Here is a 19,532-nt window from a genome sequence, read left to right as displayed (position 1 = left end):
ATGACCAGCCCCTCTGTGGGTGGAGCCTGTAACTGGATCTTCTGTAATGGATCCCTGGCTCCTGTGCTTCAGGGTCCTGGGCCAGGGCCTCCATACCTAAGACTCTAACCCCTGGAGAGGCTGAACTCTCTTGACTGGGGGTAGAAGTGCCTGGTTCTCTTTTCTCCCCTCCCCTGTCCATTCTTCCATGGAGGGGTAGTCGTATGGGTGAGTAAGGAGCCCAGGAGTTATATTCTTGGCCTGTCCTTCCCCAGGGTTTTCTGGTAATCTGGTTATGACACCACTTACAGCTCTTCCTCCTTCCTGGTTTCCCGTGGTATCTTCTCCCTGGACCTGGGCCAAGGCACTGTATGACAAGGGTGGTTTGTTGTCCTTTAAAGTGGGGCTTGGGGTCTGGAGGTGAGCATTGTATTTGCTATGGGATATGTGTATACAGGGTTGTTTTGCGTGGGGCCCTGAGTGACGTGTGTATACACAGTTGTGTGTATACTTTGATATTGTTTACCTATGTGCAGAGTGGGAACTGTGGGTGTTGTGTGGATAGGTGGAGGTTGGGTGTGAGTTCTTACGTGGGTTCACACTTGGGTGCTGTTTGTATGACACTTGTGTACATAGACAGTGGGCCTCTGTGCCCTGTGTGTGGTGCCTTCTGGGCCATATGTGCGGTGAGTATTCAGATATGTGTACCCTTGGACATAGTTTGTGTATGTATGTGGGGGATGTGTGTATTGAGTGTTCACCCCAGTACTGTGGGTTGTGTGTCTGCGCTGGGGAAAGTGGGCATTTGTGTGTGTGTGTAGGGACCATGTGCAGTTTGGAAACTGGGGTGCCTTTGTCATTGTGCCTGTATGTTTTCAGGACCCACATGCCTTTGGGCCTCATTTCTCTTCTTCCTCCATCCCACTAGGCTCTGCCAAGGCTGAGAGTGACAAACGTCAGAGTGCGGGGCCTGGCCAGGGGTCAGGGTCCATAGTAGATGAGCACCAGGACAATGTCTTCTTCCCGAGTGGGCGACCGCCTCACCTGGAAGAGCTGCACACACAGGCCCAGGAGGGGCTTCGTTCCCTACAGCACCAAGGTAACCCTCTCACCGTCCCTCTACTCTCAAAGCTCATGGGGTCAGGAGCCTAGCCCAGCACTCTCTTCTGGTGTCTTTCAGAAAAACAGAAACTGAACAAAGGTGGCTGGGACCATGGAGACACCCAGAGCATCCAGGTGAGCTCTGTCCCCAGCTCAGTCCTGACTGCTTTTCCTTGCTTACTTGACCTCTGGCAAGCATGGCTTTGGACTTCTGGGTCTGTTTCCTTCCTGTATCTCAAAGGGCTGACTGACTGACCCTTCAGGGTTAGTGTAGGCTTACTCCAGTGATGCTGGCTCAGTGCTGGGTGACATGGGGGAGTCTGCAAATCAAAAGTTCTGTTGAGGAGTTCTGAGGGGGCATCCCACACAGGCCAGGGCCTAATCTCCTTCCCCCTACAGTCCTCCAGGACTGGGCCGGATGAAGACAGCATATCCTTCTGCAGCCAGACCACATCCTACACAGCTGAGAGCTCTACGGCAGAGGACGCGCTCTCCATCCGCTCAGAGATGATCCAGCGCAAAGGTATCTCCTCACCAGCCGGATTCCTGGGTAGGGAGGGGGTGGTGGGCACAGTCTTGTTTTAGCACCTGCAGCTTCCCTTTTTCCTCCTAATTCAGTGTCTTCTCAGGCTTCATGATTCAGGTAATTCAGGAGATAGTACCCTGTGTCCTCTTGGAGATTCATGAAGCACATGAATCTTTTTTTTTTTTTTTTTTTGGTGGTGGTGGTGGTGGTAGGGATCGAACCCAGGCCCATGAATATGTGAGGCAAGTGCTGTGTCACTGAGCCACTGAGCCTCATCCCCAGCCCCAAACACATGCATCTTAACCGTAAAGTTAAGAGTTGGGGTTGGGAGTGTGATGCAGCCTGTAATCACAGCAGCTTGGAAGACTGAGGCAGGAAGATGGCAAGTTCAAATCCAGCCTCAGCAATTTAGCGAGGCCCTAAGCAACTTATCGAGACCCTGTCTCAAAATAAAAAATAAAAAGGACTGGGGATATGGCTCAGTGTTTTTAAGTGCTCCTGGGTTCAATCTGCAGTACCAAAAAAGAAAAAAAAAATAAGAGTTGGAAACTTGGGTTTTGGCCTGCTGTTGCTGTCTGAGCAGCCATGGACCTTGGGCAAATCTTTAACATCCCTGAACTTATGTTTTATAAAAACCAATAGGTAATAATGGCATTTACCTTATTGGAACGAATGCCAAACATTAGCGTGTGGACGTGATATGTTCACTAAGGAAGCGCTCACTAAACGGAAATGATCATTGTTGACTTAGCCTTCTGTAAGTCTTACAGAAAGAAGCCCATATCTGTTTGACTGCGGAAACCTTTTATCCCAAGGCTGTTATTAGTAGTCTACAAAAGTAGTGCTCTGCAGGACATGCCGAGTTCTGAACTCTAATGGGTTTCCCCACTGAATTGGCCCTCAGGCTCCACCTTCAGACCCCATGACTCATTTCCCAAATCATCTGGAAAGTCAGGGCGACGTCGGCGGGAGCGTCGGAGCACTGTGCTGGGTCTCCCTCAGCATGTACAGAAGGAACTTGGTGAGCCCTGGGTTAGGTGGGCAGTGGTGGTGGGTGGGGAGCCCAGCCAGCCCCTCTTTGCTGACCTCCATCTGCTCATCCATTCTAGGTCTGCGGAATGAGCGTGAAGCACCAGGTACTCCTCGGCTTCCTGGTCCACAGGATGCTGTCCGAATCCCCACGGTGGACGGTCGTCCAGCTGGCATGGCCTTAGGAACTGGAGTCCGGGTATCCCTGCAAGCACTGGAGGCAGAGGCAGAGGCTGACGCCAAAACAGAGGCCATGTTGCAGCGCCATATCGACCGTGTCTACCGGGATGACACCCTTGTTGGTCGGTCCACAGGGGCCCGGCCCCCTCCATTGACCCGGCCCATGTCCCTAGCAGTACCTGGACTGACAGGAGGTGCAGGGCCTCCAGAGCCTCTGAGCCCAGCCATGTCCATCTCACCCCAGGCCACCTACTTGTCGAAGCTTATCCCACACGCTGTGCTGCCACCCACCGTGGATGTGGTAGCTCTGGGCCGCTGCAGCCTGCGCACGTTGAGCCGCTGCAGCCTTCTCTCTGCTAGCCCGGCCTCCGTCCGCTCCCTGGGTCGCTTTTCCTCAGTCTCCAGCCCCCAGCCCCGCAGCCGCCACCCTTCCTCTTCCAGTGACACCTGGAGCCACTCTCAGTCCTCCGAGACTGTTGTTTCTGATGGTTCCACCCTCTCCTCAAAGGGGGGTTCTGAGGGTCAGCCAGAGGGCTCTGTGGCCAGCAGTAGCATGGCGCCACCTCCCCAGGGGGGCAGCGGGAGGGGCTCCCCTAGTGGGGGCAGCACTGCTGAGGCCTCAGACACAGTGAGCATTCGGAGCAGCGGGCAGTTGTCTGGCCGGAGCGTTTCCCTGCGGAAGCTGAAACGGCCTCCTCCACCTCCTCGCCGGACCTACTCCCTCCATCAGCGGGGCTCAGAAGCACCCGATGGGCCCTTAGGGTTGCCACCCAAGCCCGAGCGGAAGCAGCAGCCACAGCTGCCCCGGCCACCCACCACAGGTGGGTCAGAAGGGGTTGGGGCAGCACCTTGCCCACCCACCTCAGCAGGTAGTAGCTGGGTGCCTGGCTTGTCTCCTGGTGGCACCCGGCACCCCCCACGCTCCCCAGAACGGACACTTTCACCCTCTAGTGGATACTCAAGCCAAAGTGGTACCCCGACCCTACCTCCCAAGGGTCTAGCAGGTGCCCCTGCTTCCCCAGGCAAGGCCCAGCCTCCTAAACCAGAGAGGGTCACTTCCCTTCAATCTCCTGGGGTCTCTGTCTCCTCTTCCCTCACTTCTCTGTGTTCCTCCTCCTCTGATCCTGCCCCTTCGGACCGCTCTGGTCCACACATGTCCATCCCCCTGAGTGATAGGTTTGTCATACCTCCTCACCCCAAGGTGCCTGCCCCCTTTTCTCCTCCTCCTTCTAAGCCCAAGAGCCTTAAACAAGCTGCCCCTACATTGGTTCCTGGGCCTGTCTGTACCATTGATACTAGCTCTGAGTCCCTTCCCACTCCCCAGACATCTCTGGCCCTATCCCAGGAGACTCCTGTTGTCTCCAAAGATCAGTCACCCCCACCATCCCCACCCCCATCTTATCATCCACCCCCACCACCTAATAAGAAGCTAGAGGTGGTTGAGGAGGCCCCATCTGCCCTAGAGTCTGCTGAGGAGCCCCTCCCAGACCCTAGCTGGCCCCCACCCCCACCTCCTACACCCGAGGAGCAGGATCTGTCCATGGCCGACTTTCCCCCACCTGAGGAGGCCTTTTTCTCTGTGGCTAGCCCTGAGTCTGCAGTCCCCCCTGAGCCTGTCAGCTCCCTGGCTGCTCCCCAGAGCCAGCCCCAGGGAACCCCAGACCCTCCCCCAGCCCCACCTGCCCCACCTCCAAGTAGTTCTGTCCCAGAGCTGGCCAAGCTCCCTCAGAAGGAGCCAGTAGGCTGCAACAAGAGCAGTGGGGCTTCCAGGGACGAAGCTGGTGTGCCCCTGGTCACCCCTTCACTCCTGCAGATGGTGCGGCTGCGCTCTGTGGTCGCTCCCACAGGTGCTCCAACCTCAGCATCAGGACTCTCAGCCCCCCAGAAGCCACTGCGAAGGGCCCTGTCAGGGCGGGCCAGTCCTGTGCCTGTCCCCTCCTCTGGGCTCCACGCTGCCGTCCTACTCAAGGCCTCCAGCCTGGCTGCCAGTGAGGACCTCGGAAGTGCCCAGCCCAATGGACCACCTGAGGCCAGGCCACACTCTCCCCAGTCTCCTGCCTCAACAGCCAGCTTCATCTTCTCCAAGGGCACTAAGAAGCTGCAGCTTGAACGGCCAGTCTCCCCGGAGGCCCAGGCTGACATCCAACGGAATCTGGTGGCTGAACTTAGAAGTATTTCAGAGCAGCGGCCACCCCAAGCCCTGAAGAAGCCTCTGAAGGCTCCCCCACCTGTGGCCCGCAAGCCTTCTGTGGGAGTCCCCCTACCTGCTTCTCCCAGTTTTCCCCGGGCTGAGCCCATAACTGCTCCTCCTACCAATGGGCTCCCTCATGCTGAGGACAGGACTAAGGGGGAGCTGGCAGAGAATGGAGGTGTTGTGCAGCTGGTGGGCCCAGAGAAGATGGGTCCCCCAGACTCAGGTACAGTGGGCAGTGGTGGGTGTGGGTCCTGTCACTGATGGTAGGAAATAAGTATCTGAAGTCCCACCCTGGACATTGCTTATGGATCTTTGAGATGGCTAGTTTTTACAACACACTGGCTTGCTGGGCGTGGTGGCAGATGCCTGTAATCTCAGTGGCTCCAGAGGCCGAGGCAGGAGGATTGCAAGTTCAAAGCTGGCCTCAGCAAAAAGTGAGGTGCTAAGCAACTTCGTGATACCCTGTGTCTAAATAAAATGAAAATTAGGGGGCTGGGGAATGTGACCTAGTGGTTGAGTGCCTCTGGGTTCAATCCCTGGAACCCCCCCAAAGCAAAACAAAGCAACCCCCTTAAAAAAACAAAACAAAACTGGCCTTAGGATGCCTGGAACAGGTGAATTGTCACTCTTGAACTACATGAAAAGGAACATGAGGGTGAGGCTTTGGCATCAGACCTAACAAGTATATCCAACTTTATTATTTTGTCTCATCCTCGTGCTGTGGAGTGTGGGGTAGTGACACATACTTTACAGTATCTGAGTCAAAGTTTCCAGCTGCTGCCACTGGTGTCAGTAAAGTGAGGGTTTAGGGAAAGGTTGGGCGAAAATGTGCTTGGGCTTTCAGTGCCTGAACCAAGCTGTGAGCCCCTTGCTAAGTGTCCCTTTTTCCCCCACAGACCCACAGAAAGAGCTGGTCTGACCGCACTGGCACTGCTGACCCATCCCAGGAATACAATCTCTCAGGGACCTGAGCAGCTCCAAGGACGAGAGGACAGCAGACACAACCTAAGAGAGGACGCCTGCAGCCTTAACCTCCACGGCCTTTGATATTTATGCAAGCCTGGTGTCGCCCGTCCTTCAGATCACCCAGCTCTCATGCCTTTCCCCTCACAGGACTCGCCTCCAGCAGCTGCTGCTTCAGCTTTGGCCTTAGCCTCTTCGTGAAGGAGGTAGCTGGTGGGAGTGGGTGGCTGCGCCCCCTGCTGGCCCTGAGGCCACAGAGGTGGGAGCGGAACACTTGTTTTTCCCCCATGTCCAAATCATGCACATACTGTAGTCCAGAATCAAAGCACTTTTGCGAAGTGGCTGCATGTCCATTCTCCAGGGCTTGTGAAGCCACGTTCCAAGGGCCTGTTTACATGGTGGCAGCATCAATCCTTGGGAGCCAGCCCATAGCTGGGACCAATCTGTCCCTCCTCCACAATCTAGTTTGCTCCTTTTCTTAGTTCTTGGAGGTGGGCGAGTCACATTCCCACAGGCTCCTCCAGGCTGGGGGCAGGAATGGGGCTGTGGAATTCCAAAGCACAAAAGGTGCAGTGGGGGATAACCTTCCTGTGCCTCAGTTTACCACCAACATCCTGCCTTCTAGCTCTGCCAGGTGCTTTATGCAGGGGACAAGAAGTAGGAGACACCCAGACTCTTTAAAAGGGTATGGGGAGGAAGAAGCAGAGGGCAGGTTTGTAGGCTCTCTGTTCTTAAAAGCAAATAACAGTAGCAGGTCATCTCAGCAGGTCCTTGGCATGCCAAGCATCTGCCCCTTGCTTGAATGATCCAGGAGGCACAGCTTCAGAGGCAGGGCCCATGGGCTGTGTCCCTTTCAGCTTCATAGGGAGTACTGAGACAGGAGGGGAGATCTGGCAGTGGGAGCTTATTTGGGCAGCAGCCCAGATCTGGCTCTTGCACTTTATTTTCTGACTTTTCTCTACTCTTTGGTGCATGTCCTTGCTGCCTTTCAGCATAAGTGATTCCACTAGGGGAGCTGACACTGAGTGGCAAGGATGGGAAGCCGGAGGTGCAGTCTTCAAAACCTTCCCTAGTCAGAGGGGACCCAGGTGGCCTCTGCTACTGATCTCTCCTTCAGGAATTTTAATTACCTTTCTGTTTTCAGCCTATATGACTTATCTAGGTAAGGTGGCTTCCTCATTGGTCCCCTTGGCTCCACAGGTGGCCCTAGTGCCTCCCTGTATAGCAGTGTGGCTGCCACCCAGGTCCACCCCTTCTTGATCTTTTCTTCTCAGCAGTGACTCAGCCTGGAGCCTGGCAAGGAACCTTTTAGCTTCACCGCAGCAGTGACACACTGGCCCCTGCCACTTACCCGTGGGGACCTGGGTGAGGGGAGGGTGTGGCCCTGGGTTCCTCTGGCCTGCTCTAGGGTTTTGTTTGTTTGCCACTGTTGTCTTCTCCCTGTAGTTACAAACCAACATCTTTCCCTTGACCTATGGGTAATGGGGAGCTGCTGCTGGTATATGTTGCACCTGCCCAGTGAGTAGGGGAAGGACAATCAGTAAGTACTGTTCTGCTTGGAGCTTCTGATCTATCCTGCCCCAGGACCCAGAACCTAGGAGCGGTCAAAGCCCCATGAACCAGGCCTCAGAACTGCTGGAGGTGGAAGGGAGCCTGACTTCTCTTCATTCCCATGTTACTGGAGCTCTTATTCTCAGTTGGGCTCTTCTGAGCTTGTTCCCCCACCTGGTGGGCCAGAGCACAAAGGAGGGGGGAATCTAGAAGAGGCAACTTTCCTTTGTTCTCTGGGGTGAATGAGCTTGACCTCGTGCAAATGGAGAGACCAAAAGCCTCTGATTTTTAATTTGCATAAAAATGTTAGAAGAGAGAAGTATATATATATATATATATTTCTTTAAATTTTTGAGTCTTTGATATGTCTATACAAATAATCCAGTCCCTCTGCCCTGAAAAAGCTCTGTGTTTCATTTAAAAGGTGTTAATTAATTAATTAAATGATTGAAACTTGGCTGTGACTGCTGCTTCCCCACCATCCACATCAAATGGGCAGGAAGTCCACTGGTAACAAGGTGTGAGAAAGCTCACCTCCCACACTAGTGTGGGAAAACCCAGTCATGGTACCACTGAACCACAAAAGGATTTTGCTGCTGCTGCAGCAGAATGGGGGTGGGGTGGGGCAGTGGTCTAGGCCCACATTTAGAAGGGAAAATGTTCTGCTTGCTGCAAACACTGGATCCAAGGGTGGGCCTCTTCTGTTTGGCACCTCCAAAGGGAAACTTACAGTGTCTGCCATCCACCAGTCCCCCCCATCCATCCCATTACTGTGCCGAACTTCCATGATACAAGCAACCCAAGGCTAGTAGAGGGACCTGGCAGCTGCTTCACGCTTGTAGACAGTCCCTATCCAGACACGCTTGTTCAGACATTTTATTTGAGTTTGACAGTGATGGTTAATGATTTGATTGCGATGCCTTATAGAGGAATGACCTCACCCTCTCTGAAGAAAGACATACGCCATGCCATCCATGCTAACTAACAACACAGCTGGTTTAGGGAGTGTTCCAATCTGGCTGGATCAAGGGAAATTCCAGGAGCCCTGGGGCAGGCCCTATTCCCCCAGTACCAAGTCCCAGAATAGGCAGGCAGAGTGAAGGCTGCCAACCACTTGATAGACCACTAGGTTCTGTGTTTTCCCTTCTTTTTCCTTTTCAAATCCCACAATTTCCTGTTGGAGAAGAAGCTGTAATTAGCCCAGTCCAGGCACTAAATTCCAGCTAGAGGTACAGCTGCTGGGACAACTCAAAAAAAAAAAACCTGGGAATCAGTGTTTTTCCAATTACAAGGATTGTGGCACAAACTTTTTCTATGAGTTATACTGAAACCAGAATTCTTGAGTCAGTTGCCAAGGGAAGTTGGGTTCCCTACTGTTGCTTAGCTCTGCTTACCACCTGGGGGCAGGTGGGTGTTTCAGTTTCACTGTAGTAGATAGGACGATTCCAGATTCTGGGGAGGTATGCTGCCCCTTACCCAGTGTTGCACCTAAGAAAGAGTCCCAGACCTGCTGCTTCAGTGTCCTCAGAGATGGGCAAACAGGTGATGGATGGAATAAACCAAGACAGCAGAAGACTCAGGACAGTGGAAGGGAGGAAGATGCTGGGCTGGCTAGCTGATGTTCCCCCCTTTCAGTGTTTTACAGGAAATATATCCCAGCTTGGTCATGAAGTTGGTTTGCTTCCACTGTGCAATGCACTCATCAGAAATTTTAAAGTCAGCCTGGTTGAGATAGGGAAAAAAAAAAAAAAAAAAAATTATAACACTGGTGGTTGGGACCATAAGGAAACTCTTACACTACTCGTAGCTCAGCTTTTTTCTAAGAATTTGTGAAAGCTTCCATGTTTATATCTTTTGTCTCAGGTAAGTACATTTTAGAGATTTATTTCAAGAAAATAATCATGAATGAGTACCAAGATCTCTATATGACACTCAGCATAACGTTCTTTTTTGTGTGTGGTTTGATGTTGGGGATGGCACCCAGTGCCTCATGCATGCTAGGCAAGTGTCCACTGACAACAACCCCAGCCCATCATAACACAATAACAGTGAAACACTGAGAACAACCTCAATGTCTAGTAAAGTCTTAAATTATGATAATTGTGATAAACTAATATGTAGTATGACCTAGTATTTGAGATATGGAAAATTTGGGAGTATAAAGTAGAAAAAAGAATTCAGAACTGGGGATTGAACCAAGAAGCCTCTACTACTTAGCTACATCTCTAGTACCCCAGACCTTTTTATTTTGAGACATTTTATTTATTTTATTTAGTCTTGCTAAATTGCCAAGGATGGCCTAGAACTTGGGATCTTCCTGCTTCAGCTGCCTAAATCACTGGGATTACAGGGGTGTGCCACCACACCTAAACTAAAATAAGATTTAAAAAGCAGTAAACTGCCAGGCACAGTGGTGCAAGCCTGTAATCCCAGTGACTTGGGAGGCTGAGACAGGAGGATCTTGAGTTCAAAGCCAGCCTCAACAACTTAGGGAGGTACTTAGCAACTCAGCGAGACCCTGTCTCTAAATAAAATATTTTTAAAAAAGGGCTGGGGATGTGGCTCAGTGGTTAAGTACCCGGGGTTCAATTCTCAGTACCAAAAACAAACAAAAAAAAAACCCAGAAAACTTAGTGTGAAGCAAACTGTAAATCTATTTTATGCAGAGCAAAGGATCAAAAGGAAATAATACCTAACTTCATTTTTTAGTGTCTCTTTGGCAGGACCATGGATATCTTATTTTGATTATTTATTTTATAATACTCAAGACTGAACCCAGGGTGCTTTACGACTGAGCTACATCTCTAGCCATTGTAAATTTTGAAACAGGGTCTCACTAAGTTGCTTAGGGCCTTACTAAGTTGCTGAGGCTGGCCTGAAACTTGCAACCCTCCTGCCTCAGCCTGCAAGTCTCTGGATTTCAGGCATTCACCATGGTGTCTGGTTAGATATTTTCCTAATCCACCCCCCTATATTTTAGACATTTCCTACTATGAAAATTTTATTTTATAACCAGGAAAAATAAGTTACTCATAGTTACCATAAAAAATAAACAGGAGTAAGGCAAAGCCATTTGCTATGTGCAGGAGGCAGACACACTCTAAACACCTCTAGAAGCATTTTTAGAAAACAGGTATTAAGTAGAAAAAGTCACGTGTTAGTTGTATGAGAGGCAATTTTTGCTGCTTTGTTCAGTGATGTAGCCCAAGCACCTAGACAGTGCCTGACACATAATATGGACTTGACATTTGCTGAACAAGTGAATGAATGAATTCAGGGATCACTGGGGCAGGCAATCCGTGAGTTACTGTCCAGAGGGCAAGGAGAGAATGAGTATCCAAGGCTCAAGGTGGGGAGAGGGAGGATTTTTGTTTGTTTATTTATTTATTTGTACTAGGGACTGAATTCAGGAGTGCTTTACCACTGAACTATATCCCTAAGCCCTTTTAATTTTTTATTTTGAGACAGGGGCTTGCTAAGTTGCTCAAGGCCTTGCTAAGTCTGCTGGAATTATAGGTGTGAACCACCATGCCTGGCCCTAGGAGGGTTCTGATTCTAGTTCCATCTTTTATTTTTAATTCTTGTTCTCTTTCGTGATGGGAATGGAACCCAGGGCCATGTGCAGGCTAGGCAAACACCCTACCACTGAGACACATCACCAGCCCCTGGCTCCATCACTTCTGGCATTGGCAGGTATGCTGCCAGGTTAAATGCAGATAATCTCCATCTGCTCCTGTCACAGCCTGGAGAGCAAATAAGAAGTCTCTAAAGTTTCTTACATAGTGCCTCAAATAGTCTGTCAGAGCTCAGTATATGAGAGGTCCTTCTGAGACCTCCAGGACCCTCAGACACCTTACATACAGGAAGGTCTGGAATGAAGAAAGCAGAAGTCCCAACTGAGACTGAGGCGGCTGTAGATTCAATAACAGCAGAATAGGGACAGAGCCCAGTAGCAGGCAAGAGAGGGAAAAATAAAGCCCTTACCTGCAACTTCTCGAAGACTTTCTTCTTGGGCTTGAGTTCTTCATCTGGTTGGCCCTTCTCATAGCCCTTGACAAACACTCGCTCACCAGGAGCAGAGCCTGCAGGAGGGTCCAGAGGTTCAACCTGACGGCTTACCCCTTCTCTGAGAAGACACACAGGACAAAGAAAGGGTGAGGTTACAGATGGCTTCCCAGGGTTGTGGAGGCCAAAGTGATCTGGGCCTTTCCAAAGAGCCCTAATGGGATTTAGAACATCCTCAAAGCCATGGCCCCAAGAGGTCCTCATTACTTTAGGACATCTTTGGACATCACCAGTTTAGATTAGGTGGGCTACACTAAATTTCTGTCAGAAGAGATAACCAAATCTGGGTTGCTACAGGAAGAAGTGTGAAATAACCCCCACAGCCAGTAAGAACTAGGTTTAACTCTTGCCTCCAGCTCTTACTGGTAGAAGACTTGGGCATGTGCACATCTCCATTTGTTTTAACAAAATTAACTGTGGGTAGTGTCTCATTCATGGTACTTGCACAATGTCTGCTTCAGACATCATTTTTGGGCATCAATGAGGTGTTTTCTCAGGGCTTCCACCTGGCACCATAGGGTCCAGTTCCCCACTCTTGGCCTCCCCAGGTCCTGAGCCCATCTAGTCCCTACTCACGTGGAAGCACACAGAAGCATGCCTTGGGACTCAACTCCTCTCATCTTCTGGGGTTTCAGGTTGCACAGCACCACCACAAGCCTGTTCTGTAGTTCCCCCTTGGGCACAAATTGCACCAGGCCGCTCACCACAGTCCGTGGTTCAGCTTCCCCCACGTCAATCTTCTCCACATATAGGCTGTCTGCATCTGGGTGCTGCCAGCAAGAGATGTCAGGTGGGGGAGTATCCCAATGGAGCTGATCGGGGGCCTGGTGAACTCTTGCTCCAAAAAGGGGCATCTGCTCCTTACAGAGTCCCATGAAGGACCCTCTAGAGCTAACTATTTCCAGATCTCAGACAGCAGAATGGGTCTTGAAGGTACATTCTACTCCCAACCAAGAGACCAAATTTGAGAAAATGAATCTAATACTTTTGGAAGAATCTCTGTTAGAGGTTAAATGAACTGGACTGTTAGTGGCTACCATTATGGCACACATGCTACACCAATGTGTCCAAGGTGACTGGGAGGTGGGGGAGGGTAAGTGTTGGCTTCACCATCTGAGACAGGAGCATCAGCAGCCATTTCAAGGTAATGTGAGTGAAAACCAAGTCAATTCTGGGAGCAGGGAGTGGGCTGGGGAGGGATGTTTGTGATACGTAGCGGGTGGAGGGGTTGGGGGAAGCTCAGAACAATGATTCCCAGCAGCTGATTTACTGGGAAAAAGTAAATCGTCCTCCCTCTACCACTGTCTGAGGGGCAGACAACGTGGCTAATCCAAGGTAAGGCCTGCAAACAGTCCAGGCAAGCTGGTACAGACGAGGTAAGCCCATCAGGCCAGTTTTAATGGACAAACAAGTTTCTTCTAACATCTGCCTCCTGCATTGAGTTCCTGGCTGTGTTTGGTTGTGCAAGGTCCAGAGACAGCAAATGGCTAAGGAAAGCCTGATGCCTGGAAGGGGTTCTGATTTGCAATATGACCCTTCTCTAGACCAGTTTCCTCCAGGTGGAGACAGACAAACCCGACCCCTGTCTGCCTCTCTGGGATGTGGTGAAAAACAAGTACCTTCTCTACACTGATGATTTTCCCCACGCGGATATCCAGCCGGGATGGGATAACCTCCTCTGGTTCTGAATTCTTGGCAGGGCCTTTGGCAATGGGCTCTGGGAATGAGAAGAACACCGTAGGATCAGGGACACCCCTACCTCCCCGGAGGGTCATCTGCTAATCCCACCAGATGAGAACACGAGATCAGGCACGATTTAGTAGAGAATCCCTAGAACTTACCCACTGAGTTATGCTTTAAAACAGGGTCAGCAGTCTTTCAGAAATGACATGTCAGATTTTTATATACTCTATCCATCATTGTTAGGCTGGAGGTGAGGGGACTGTAGAGTTTTGCCACCTTTGTGTGTTTCCATTCATGCATTCCACACATCATTTACTGAGCCTTTTCTGGGAGGGTCACACAAAGTTATCAGTGCCATATCTCAAACACCATGGATAGGTGAATGGTGGACCAAGACTCAGGAGAAGCAACTGGAAGGGAACTGGGAGAATCTTAAGACGAAGTGTTTTTGTTTTTCTGGTTGGGGGGTATTGGGGATTTAATCCAGGGGCACTTTGCCACTGAGCTGCATCCCCAGCCCTTTTTATTTTTACACAGGGTCTCACTAAGTTGCTTAGGGCTTCATCAAGTTGCTGAGGCTGGTCTCAAACTTGTGATCCTCCTGCCTCAACCTCCTGAGTAGCTGGGATCACAAGTGTGTGCTACTGTACCCAGCTTAAAAATGAACTCTTCTCAGAAGCTCTGCAGCTCTGTAACAGCTTACCACCCTAGACACTGGTTAGGTGTACCAAGTCTGACCCAATCACTCTCCTATTGAAGAAGTAGATTTAGTGAACACAGACTTGAAGGACCAAAGTACATGTCTCCAGTCTGCCTCTTCTAAGATGCTGGTGCAGTAGGACATAGTCACTTCATGGAATCTACCAAACCCAATCAAAATGAATGGAGTCCCATTCCAGGAGTTGGTGAGATAAGACATTTTTGTACTTGAAACACCCTGGGTTCCTGGGTTCTCAATTTCAGTTAGACATGTTTCTGAGGTCCACTGACAGGGTCTCTTTCCTGATACTGTGACCTGTTCCCTGGCCCTTCCCATCCCCAGCTGGACTTACTCTGCTTTGAGGGATCAGGGTAGGCAGCACTGGCCAACTTCTTCAGGGCAGGGGTGTTAAACTTTTCCCGAATAGGATCTAGCAACTTGTTCAGGGCGACTTCAACTGAATTCTTTAGGTCTCCAGGGTGTACGACCTGCAGAAATGAACAAGACCTGGTGAGGTGAGGCCTGGAACAGGGCACAAGACACCAAAATCTACTAAATTTATGTGCATACAGGATGAAGGGAGTATTTTCCCAGCAGAGAAGGGGAAACAGATTCAGAAAGACTAACTTCTCTGAAATCCAGGTCTTCTGATTTTGAGTTCCATGTGGATTTGAGGGCTTTTAGAGGCTGAATGTATTTATTAGTCTAATTCTTCTAGCTTCTTCATTTATGCTTTAAGTAGTGGCACAAACCACGTGCTATTTACAGGCAGGAAAATATTCACCCAAAATACTGAAGAATGAGACAGAAGGAAGAAAAAAGGGCTTAGGAGATAGATCTGGATTAGACTTTCAGCTGTGTGACACCAAACTAGGCACTTTACCCGCTAAGTGTCAACTTCTTTACTTATAAAATGAGGATAACAATAGCTATTTCTCATAGATTCAGAATGAGAATTAAATCACATAATGTGGATAAAATGGTGAGAGCACTACTAGTCTGTTAGTACAGGTTAAACATCCCTCTTTTTAAGTTTTTTTTTTTTTTTTTTTTTTTGGGGGGGTGGTGGTGGTGGGACTAGGGATTGAACCAAGGGCCTCACATATGCTAGGCAAGCCCTGTTCCACTGACCTACATCCCCAACCCTTTGTATTTTTCAGAGATAGTGCCTCACAAAGTTGCCCAGGCCAGTCTTGAAGTTTTGATCTTCCTCCCTCAGCCTCACAAGTAGCTGGGATTATACATGCACCTCCATACCCTGGTAGATTGAGCATCTCTGACATGCATATCTGAAATTCAAAATACTCTAAAATCTGAGCAGGATGACACAAGGGGAAAAAAAATCCACATCTGACCTCATATGATGGATTGCAGTCAAAACATAGACACACTAAAAATAATGCATGAAATCACCTTTGAGCTATGCATATAGGTGTACATTAAACAAATTAATTTCTTATTTAGATTTGGGTCCCATCCTCCATTATGCATAGGCAAATGTTCCAAATTCTGTCAGGGCACAGTGGCATGTGCCTATAATCCCAGGTACTCAGGAGGCTGAGGCAGGAGAATCACAAATTTGAGGCCAACCTGGGCATTTTAGTAAGACCCTGTCTCTAAATAAATAGGGTTGAATATGTTGCTCAGTGGTACAGTGCCCCTGTTTTTAATCCCCAGTACCCCCAAAATTAAATATATAGCCAGGTGTGGAGGTACATGCCTGTAATCTCAGCAATTCGGGAGGCTGAGGCAACAGGATAGAAAGTTTAAGGTCAGCCTCAGCAATTCAGAGAGGCCCTAAGCAATTTAGCAAGACACTGTCTCAAAATAAAAAATAAACAGAGTTGGGGATGTGGTACCCCTGGGTTGGTTCAATCCCCAGTAACAAAACAAACAAACAAAAATCTGAAAAAATCCTGGATCTAAAACTCTTCTGGTTCCTAGATAAGGGATACTCATTCTAGTTTAGAAATTCAATTTTGTTTTTTCCTGTGTCCTGTGGCTCTCTCTTTGTACTTTAAATCCGGCCTGCAAGGATTTTTTAGGCATTCTAAGGGGATATGCCTTAGGTATGAATACCTATAATACAATAACACCAATGCTTTCGTTTCTGATGCTATTTCTCCATTTCTATGGGAATATTTAATTTTTAATAAATGAAAACTTTAATGTGGTCACTGTCCAATATGGTAGCACTAAGACTTTTGTGGACATTTATAATTTGTAAATTAAAATCCAGTTCCTGAGCTTCCCTAGCTACACTTTAAGTGCTCAACAGCTGTATGAGGTCAGTGGCTTCTGCCTCAGGCAGTGCATAAAGAACATACCTATACCATGGAAATTACTATGGGATAACTTGGCTGCTGACCATTTCTCAGAGCCATTTCATTTATTCTTTCTCAGTATTCCCACAAAGGACTATGCACAGGGTTGAGGAGAGGAGTGTGGCTTCTGTGGCCTGCCTCATATGGCAGGAGGAAGTTTCAGAGCAATTGCTGTAAAATATCAAAAAATGGGCCAGACAGGCCTCCAGACCTCAGGTCAGAATCTTTCCCTCCATTTGATGCTCAAACAGGCATGCACCATTGTCTCCAAGTTGTGCTCCAGTTGCTTCTCGCACACCTCCAGTGCAGAGGAAGGCAAGGTCAAGTGAGGAAGCCCTGCCCATCCCCAACATCTTCCTAACATATCACTGTGGTCCTCACCCACCGTCCTGCTTCAGCTGTTGGGTGCCATAAGAAACCTAGCCCCTTCCCCATTAGTCTTTCTCATATTTGGTGACAGAACACACACTTGCTTCTGAGTTAAACCCCTCTAGTTCTTTCACCTACATTTTGTTGATATGGTTTTGAGATTATTCCCTGTCATGACATTCCTCCTTCCCAACCAACATGTCCCAGCTTATCAAATAAATCTCTTAAAATTCAAGTACAGGGCAATCACAACACACTGAGAACAGCGAGCAGAATGGGTCACTTCCCTGATTCTAGATTCGAGATTTACTTATTTTCTTTTTACTACTCAGGATAGAACCAAGAGGTGCTTTAGCACAGAAATGCATTCACAGTCCTTTTTAATTTTTTATTTTGAGACAGAGCCTTGTTTAGTTGCCCAGGTTGGCCTAGAACTTGTGATTCTCTTACCTCAGCCTCCTCTTGGATCTCTGGGATTAAAGGCATCTGGGCTGCACCAGCTGAGATAGAACATTTCTGAAGACTTAGCCCAAAAGTCAATGTAAACATTTCTTTCCTTTTTTTTCTTTTTATGGTACTGGGGATTGAGCCCAGGGATTGCATACCAGGAAAGTACTTACCACTGAGCTACATATCTTTAGCACCCCCTGCATTTTTTTTTAAAATATTTTTTAGTTGTCAATGGACCTTTACTTTATTGACCTTTATTTATTTATTTACATGTGGTGCTGAGGATCAAACCCAGTGCCTCATACATGCCAGGCAAGCGCTCTTCCACTGAGCCACAGCCCCAGTCCTCCACAATGCCTTTTTTGTGTGTATTAAGGATTGAACCCAGTGGCACTCTACCACTGAGCTAAATTCCAAGCCCTTTTTTATTTTTATCTTGAGGCGGAGTCCCAGTGAGTTGCCAAGTCTGGCCCCCAACTTGCAATTCTCCTGCCTCAGCCTCCTGAGTTCATGGGATTGCAGGTGTGTGCCACCATGCCTAGGCATGCTCACACTTCTAACAGCCCATCAAGTTGTTATTTTTTTTTTTTTTTTTTTTTTGCAGTACTAGGGATTGAACCCAGGGCCTTGTGCTTGCAAGGCAAGCACTCTACCAATTGAGCTATATCCCCTCAAATTGTTAATTTAACCTAAGTTCACAGTGGATCAAAATCCCATGTATTCCTTATTTGCTATTATTTTGTCTTCTCTTTGTGACCTGGCCCTGCCTATCTTCCCACAATGCCGTATCTCACCTTGAACAGATCAAACCATGTGTAATTCTTCATCTTCAACTCTTTGCACAATTCCCTCAAAAATTTTCTCATGAATTCCTATTCTTCAAGCAAAACAGTGCTTAGATATTGTCCTCTCCACAAGCCACTTAGTTTTACATCTGAACCATAGATAACTGTCCTTTGGTATCCATGGTACCATTCCCCAAGGATACCAAAATTGGCAGATGAGTCCCTTATATAAACTGGCACAGTATTTGCATATAACCTTTATCCTTCTGTATACTTTATATCATCTCTAGATTATCTGTAATACTAATACTATATGAATGCTACATAAATAGTTGTCATATTGTTTGGGGAATAATGACTATAAAACATGCTTATACATGTTCAGTTCAGATGCCATTTTCTTGGTTGAACCCACAGGTGTTGATCTTACAGATATGGAAGGTCTACTATATGGATGTATATGTATATGAGTATGTACATTTACTATACCTACACCTATCTATCTATCCATACCTGTTTTGTGTAGTAATACAGTGGATGTAATTTGTTTACATGTCTGCCTCTACTCCTGGACTTCATGAGGATTTAACCCTTTTTGTAATGCCAGTCCTTCGTATAGTGCTTAACACAAAAGCACCCAGCACCCAGTGTTTTTTTTTTTTAAGCGGTACTGGGGATTGAACCCAGGACTTTTGCTTGCTAGGCAAGTGTTCCATCACTGAACTACACCCCAGCTTCTAGTAAGTTTTTTGTTAAACTGTTGAAATGAATAGTAACTTCTATTCCTTTACTATTGTTGCTACTTATTTATTTATTTTGCAGTGCTGGGGATTGAACTCAATGGCCTTATACATGCAAAGCACACATCCTACCTTTAAGCTATATCCCAGCCCCTTTTGTTGTTGTTGTTGTTTTGGTTCTGGGGATTGAAACCAGGGGTGCTTAACCACTGAGTCACATGCCCAGCCCTTTTACGAAAAAAAAAAGGTGCTGGGGATTTGAACCCAGGGCCTTGTACTTGCAAGGCAAGCACTCTACCAACTGAGCTATATCCCCAGCCCTACAAAAAATATTTTAAAAATTTATTTTTTATTTTTTTAGTTTTTGATGGGCCTTTATTCTATTTATTTATATGCAGTGCTAAAAATTGAACTCAGTGTCTCACACATGCTAGGCAAGCACTGTACCACTGAGCTACAACCCCAGTCACCCAGCCCTTTTTACATTTTATTTAGAGAAAAGGTCTCACTAAGTTGCTTAGGGCTTAGCTAAGTTGCTGAGGCTAGCTTTGAACTTACAATCCCCCTGCCTCAGCCTCCTGAGTTGCTGGGACTACAAGCATACACCACTGCGCCTGACCCCTGGTGCTCTTTTTGAACATTATTTTTCACTTGTCTCTGAGTACTTCCTCTTGTTGGACCTTTATTCCAGCTTGTCTAGTCCTTTGGAAGGGAGGAGGACATTGATACATTAGCTTTGTGCCATTTGCCCATTTAATCTGTGAACCATCTGAATCCTCATCTAAGTCATTAACAAAATACACAGTCTGGGAGGCATAAAGATGGATGACTGTGGCACATAGTCACAAACCTTGCTAGGCCAAGAGGGAAGGGGTTGTCAGAGTTTGTTGGGT

At 48.1% G+C, this 19,532-nt stretch overlaps 2 protein-coding genes across 3 annotated transcripts in view; one reads left to right on the top strand and one right to left on the bottom strand.

The window, feature by feature from the left end:
* Nucleotides 1-7,980, top strand: part of Kiaa1522 (KIAA1522 ortholog) — a 29,943-nt gene extending 21,963 nt beyond the window's left edge. For both annotated transcript variants that reach the window (XM_047544957.1, XM_047544967.1), the window contains exons 2-7: nt 908-1,078; nt 1,160-1,215; nt 1,480-1,603; nt 2,511-2,627; nt 2,716-5,232; nt 5,906-7,980. In XM_047544957.1, the coding sequence (XP_047400913.1) occupies nt 908-1,078; nt 1,160-1,215; nt 1,480-1,603; nt 2,511-2,627; nt 2,716-5,232; nt 5,906-5,928 (3,008 nt within the window). In that variant the 3' untranslated portion in view covers nt 5,929-7,980. The remainder of the gene's footprint in view (nt 1-907; nt 1,079-1,159; nt 1,216-1,479; nt 1,604-2,510; nt 2,628-2,715; nt 5,233-5,905) is intronic.
* Nucleotides 7,981-8,381: 401 nt separating this feature from the next.
* Yars1 (tyrosyl-tRNA synthetase 1) overlaps nt 8,382-19,532 on the bottom strand; it is a 30,674-nt gene continuing 19,523 nt past the window's right edge. Inside the window, exons 9-13 of the mRNA XM_047544980.1 lie at nt 14,324-14,459; nt 13,208-13,305; nt 12,165-12,358; nt 11,508-11,649; nt 8,382-9,245 (exon numbers count right to left, since the gene is read on the bottom strand). Of these exons, the coding sequence (XP_047400936.1) occupies nt 9,135-9,245; nt 11,508-11,649; nt 12,165-12,358; nt 13,208-13,305; nt 14,324-14,459 (681 nt within the window). The 3' untranslated portion in view covers nt 8,382-9,134. The remainder of the gene's footprint in view (nt 9,246-11,507; nt 11,650-12,164; nt 12,359-13,207; nt 13,306-14,323; nt 14,460-19,532) is intronic.

This window comes from Sciurus carolinensis, chromosome 1 (assembly GCF_902686445.1).
Source record: "Sciurus carolinensis chromosome 1, mSciCar1.2, whole genome shotgun sequence".
Taxonomy (NCBI): Eukaryota; Metazoa; Chordata; class Mammalia; order Rodentia; family Sciuridae; genus Sciurus; species Sciurus carolinensis.
This window is presented reverse-complemented; position numbering and strand designations above follow the sequence as displayed.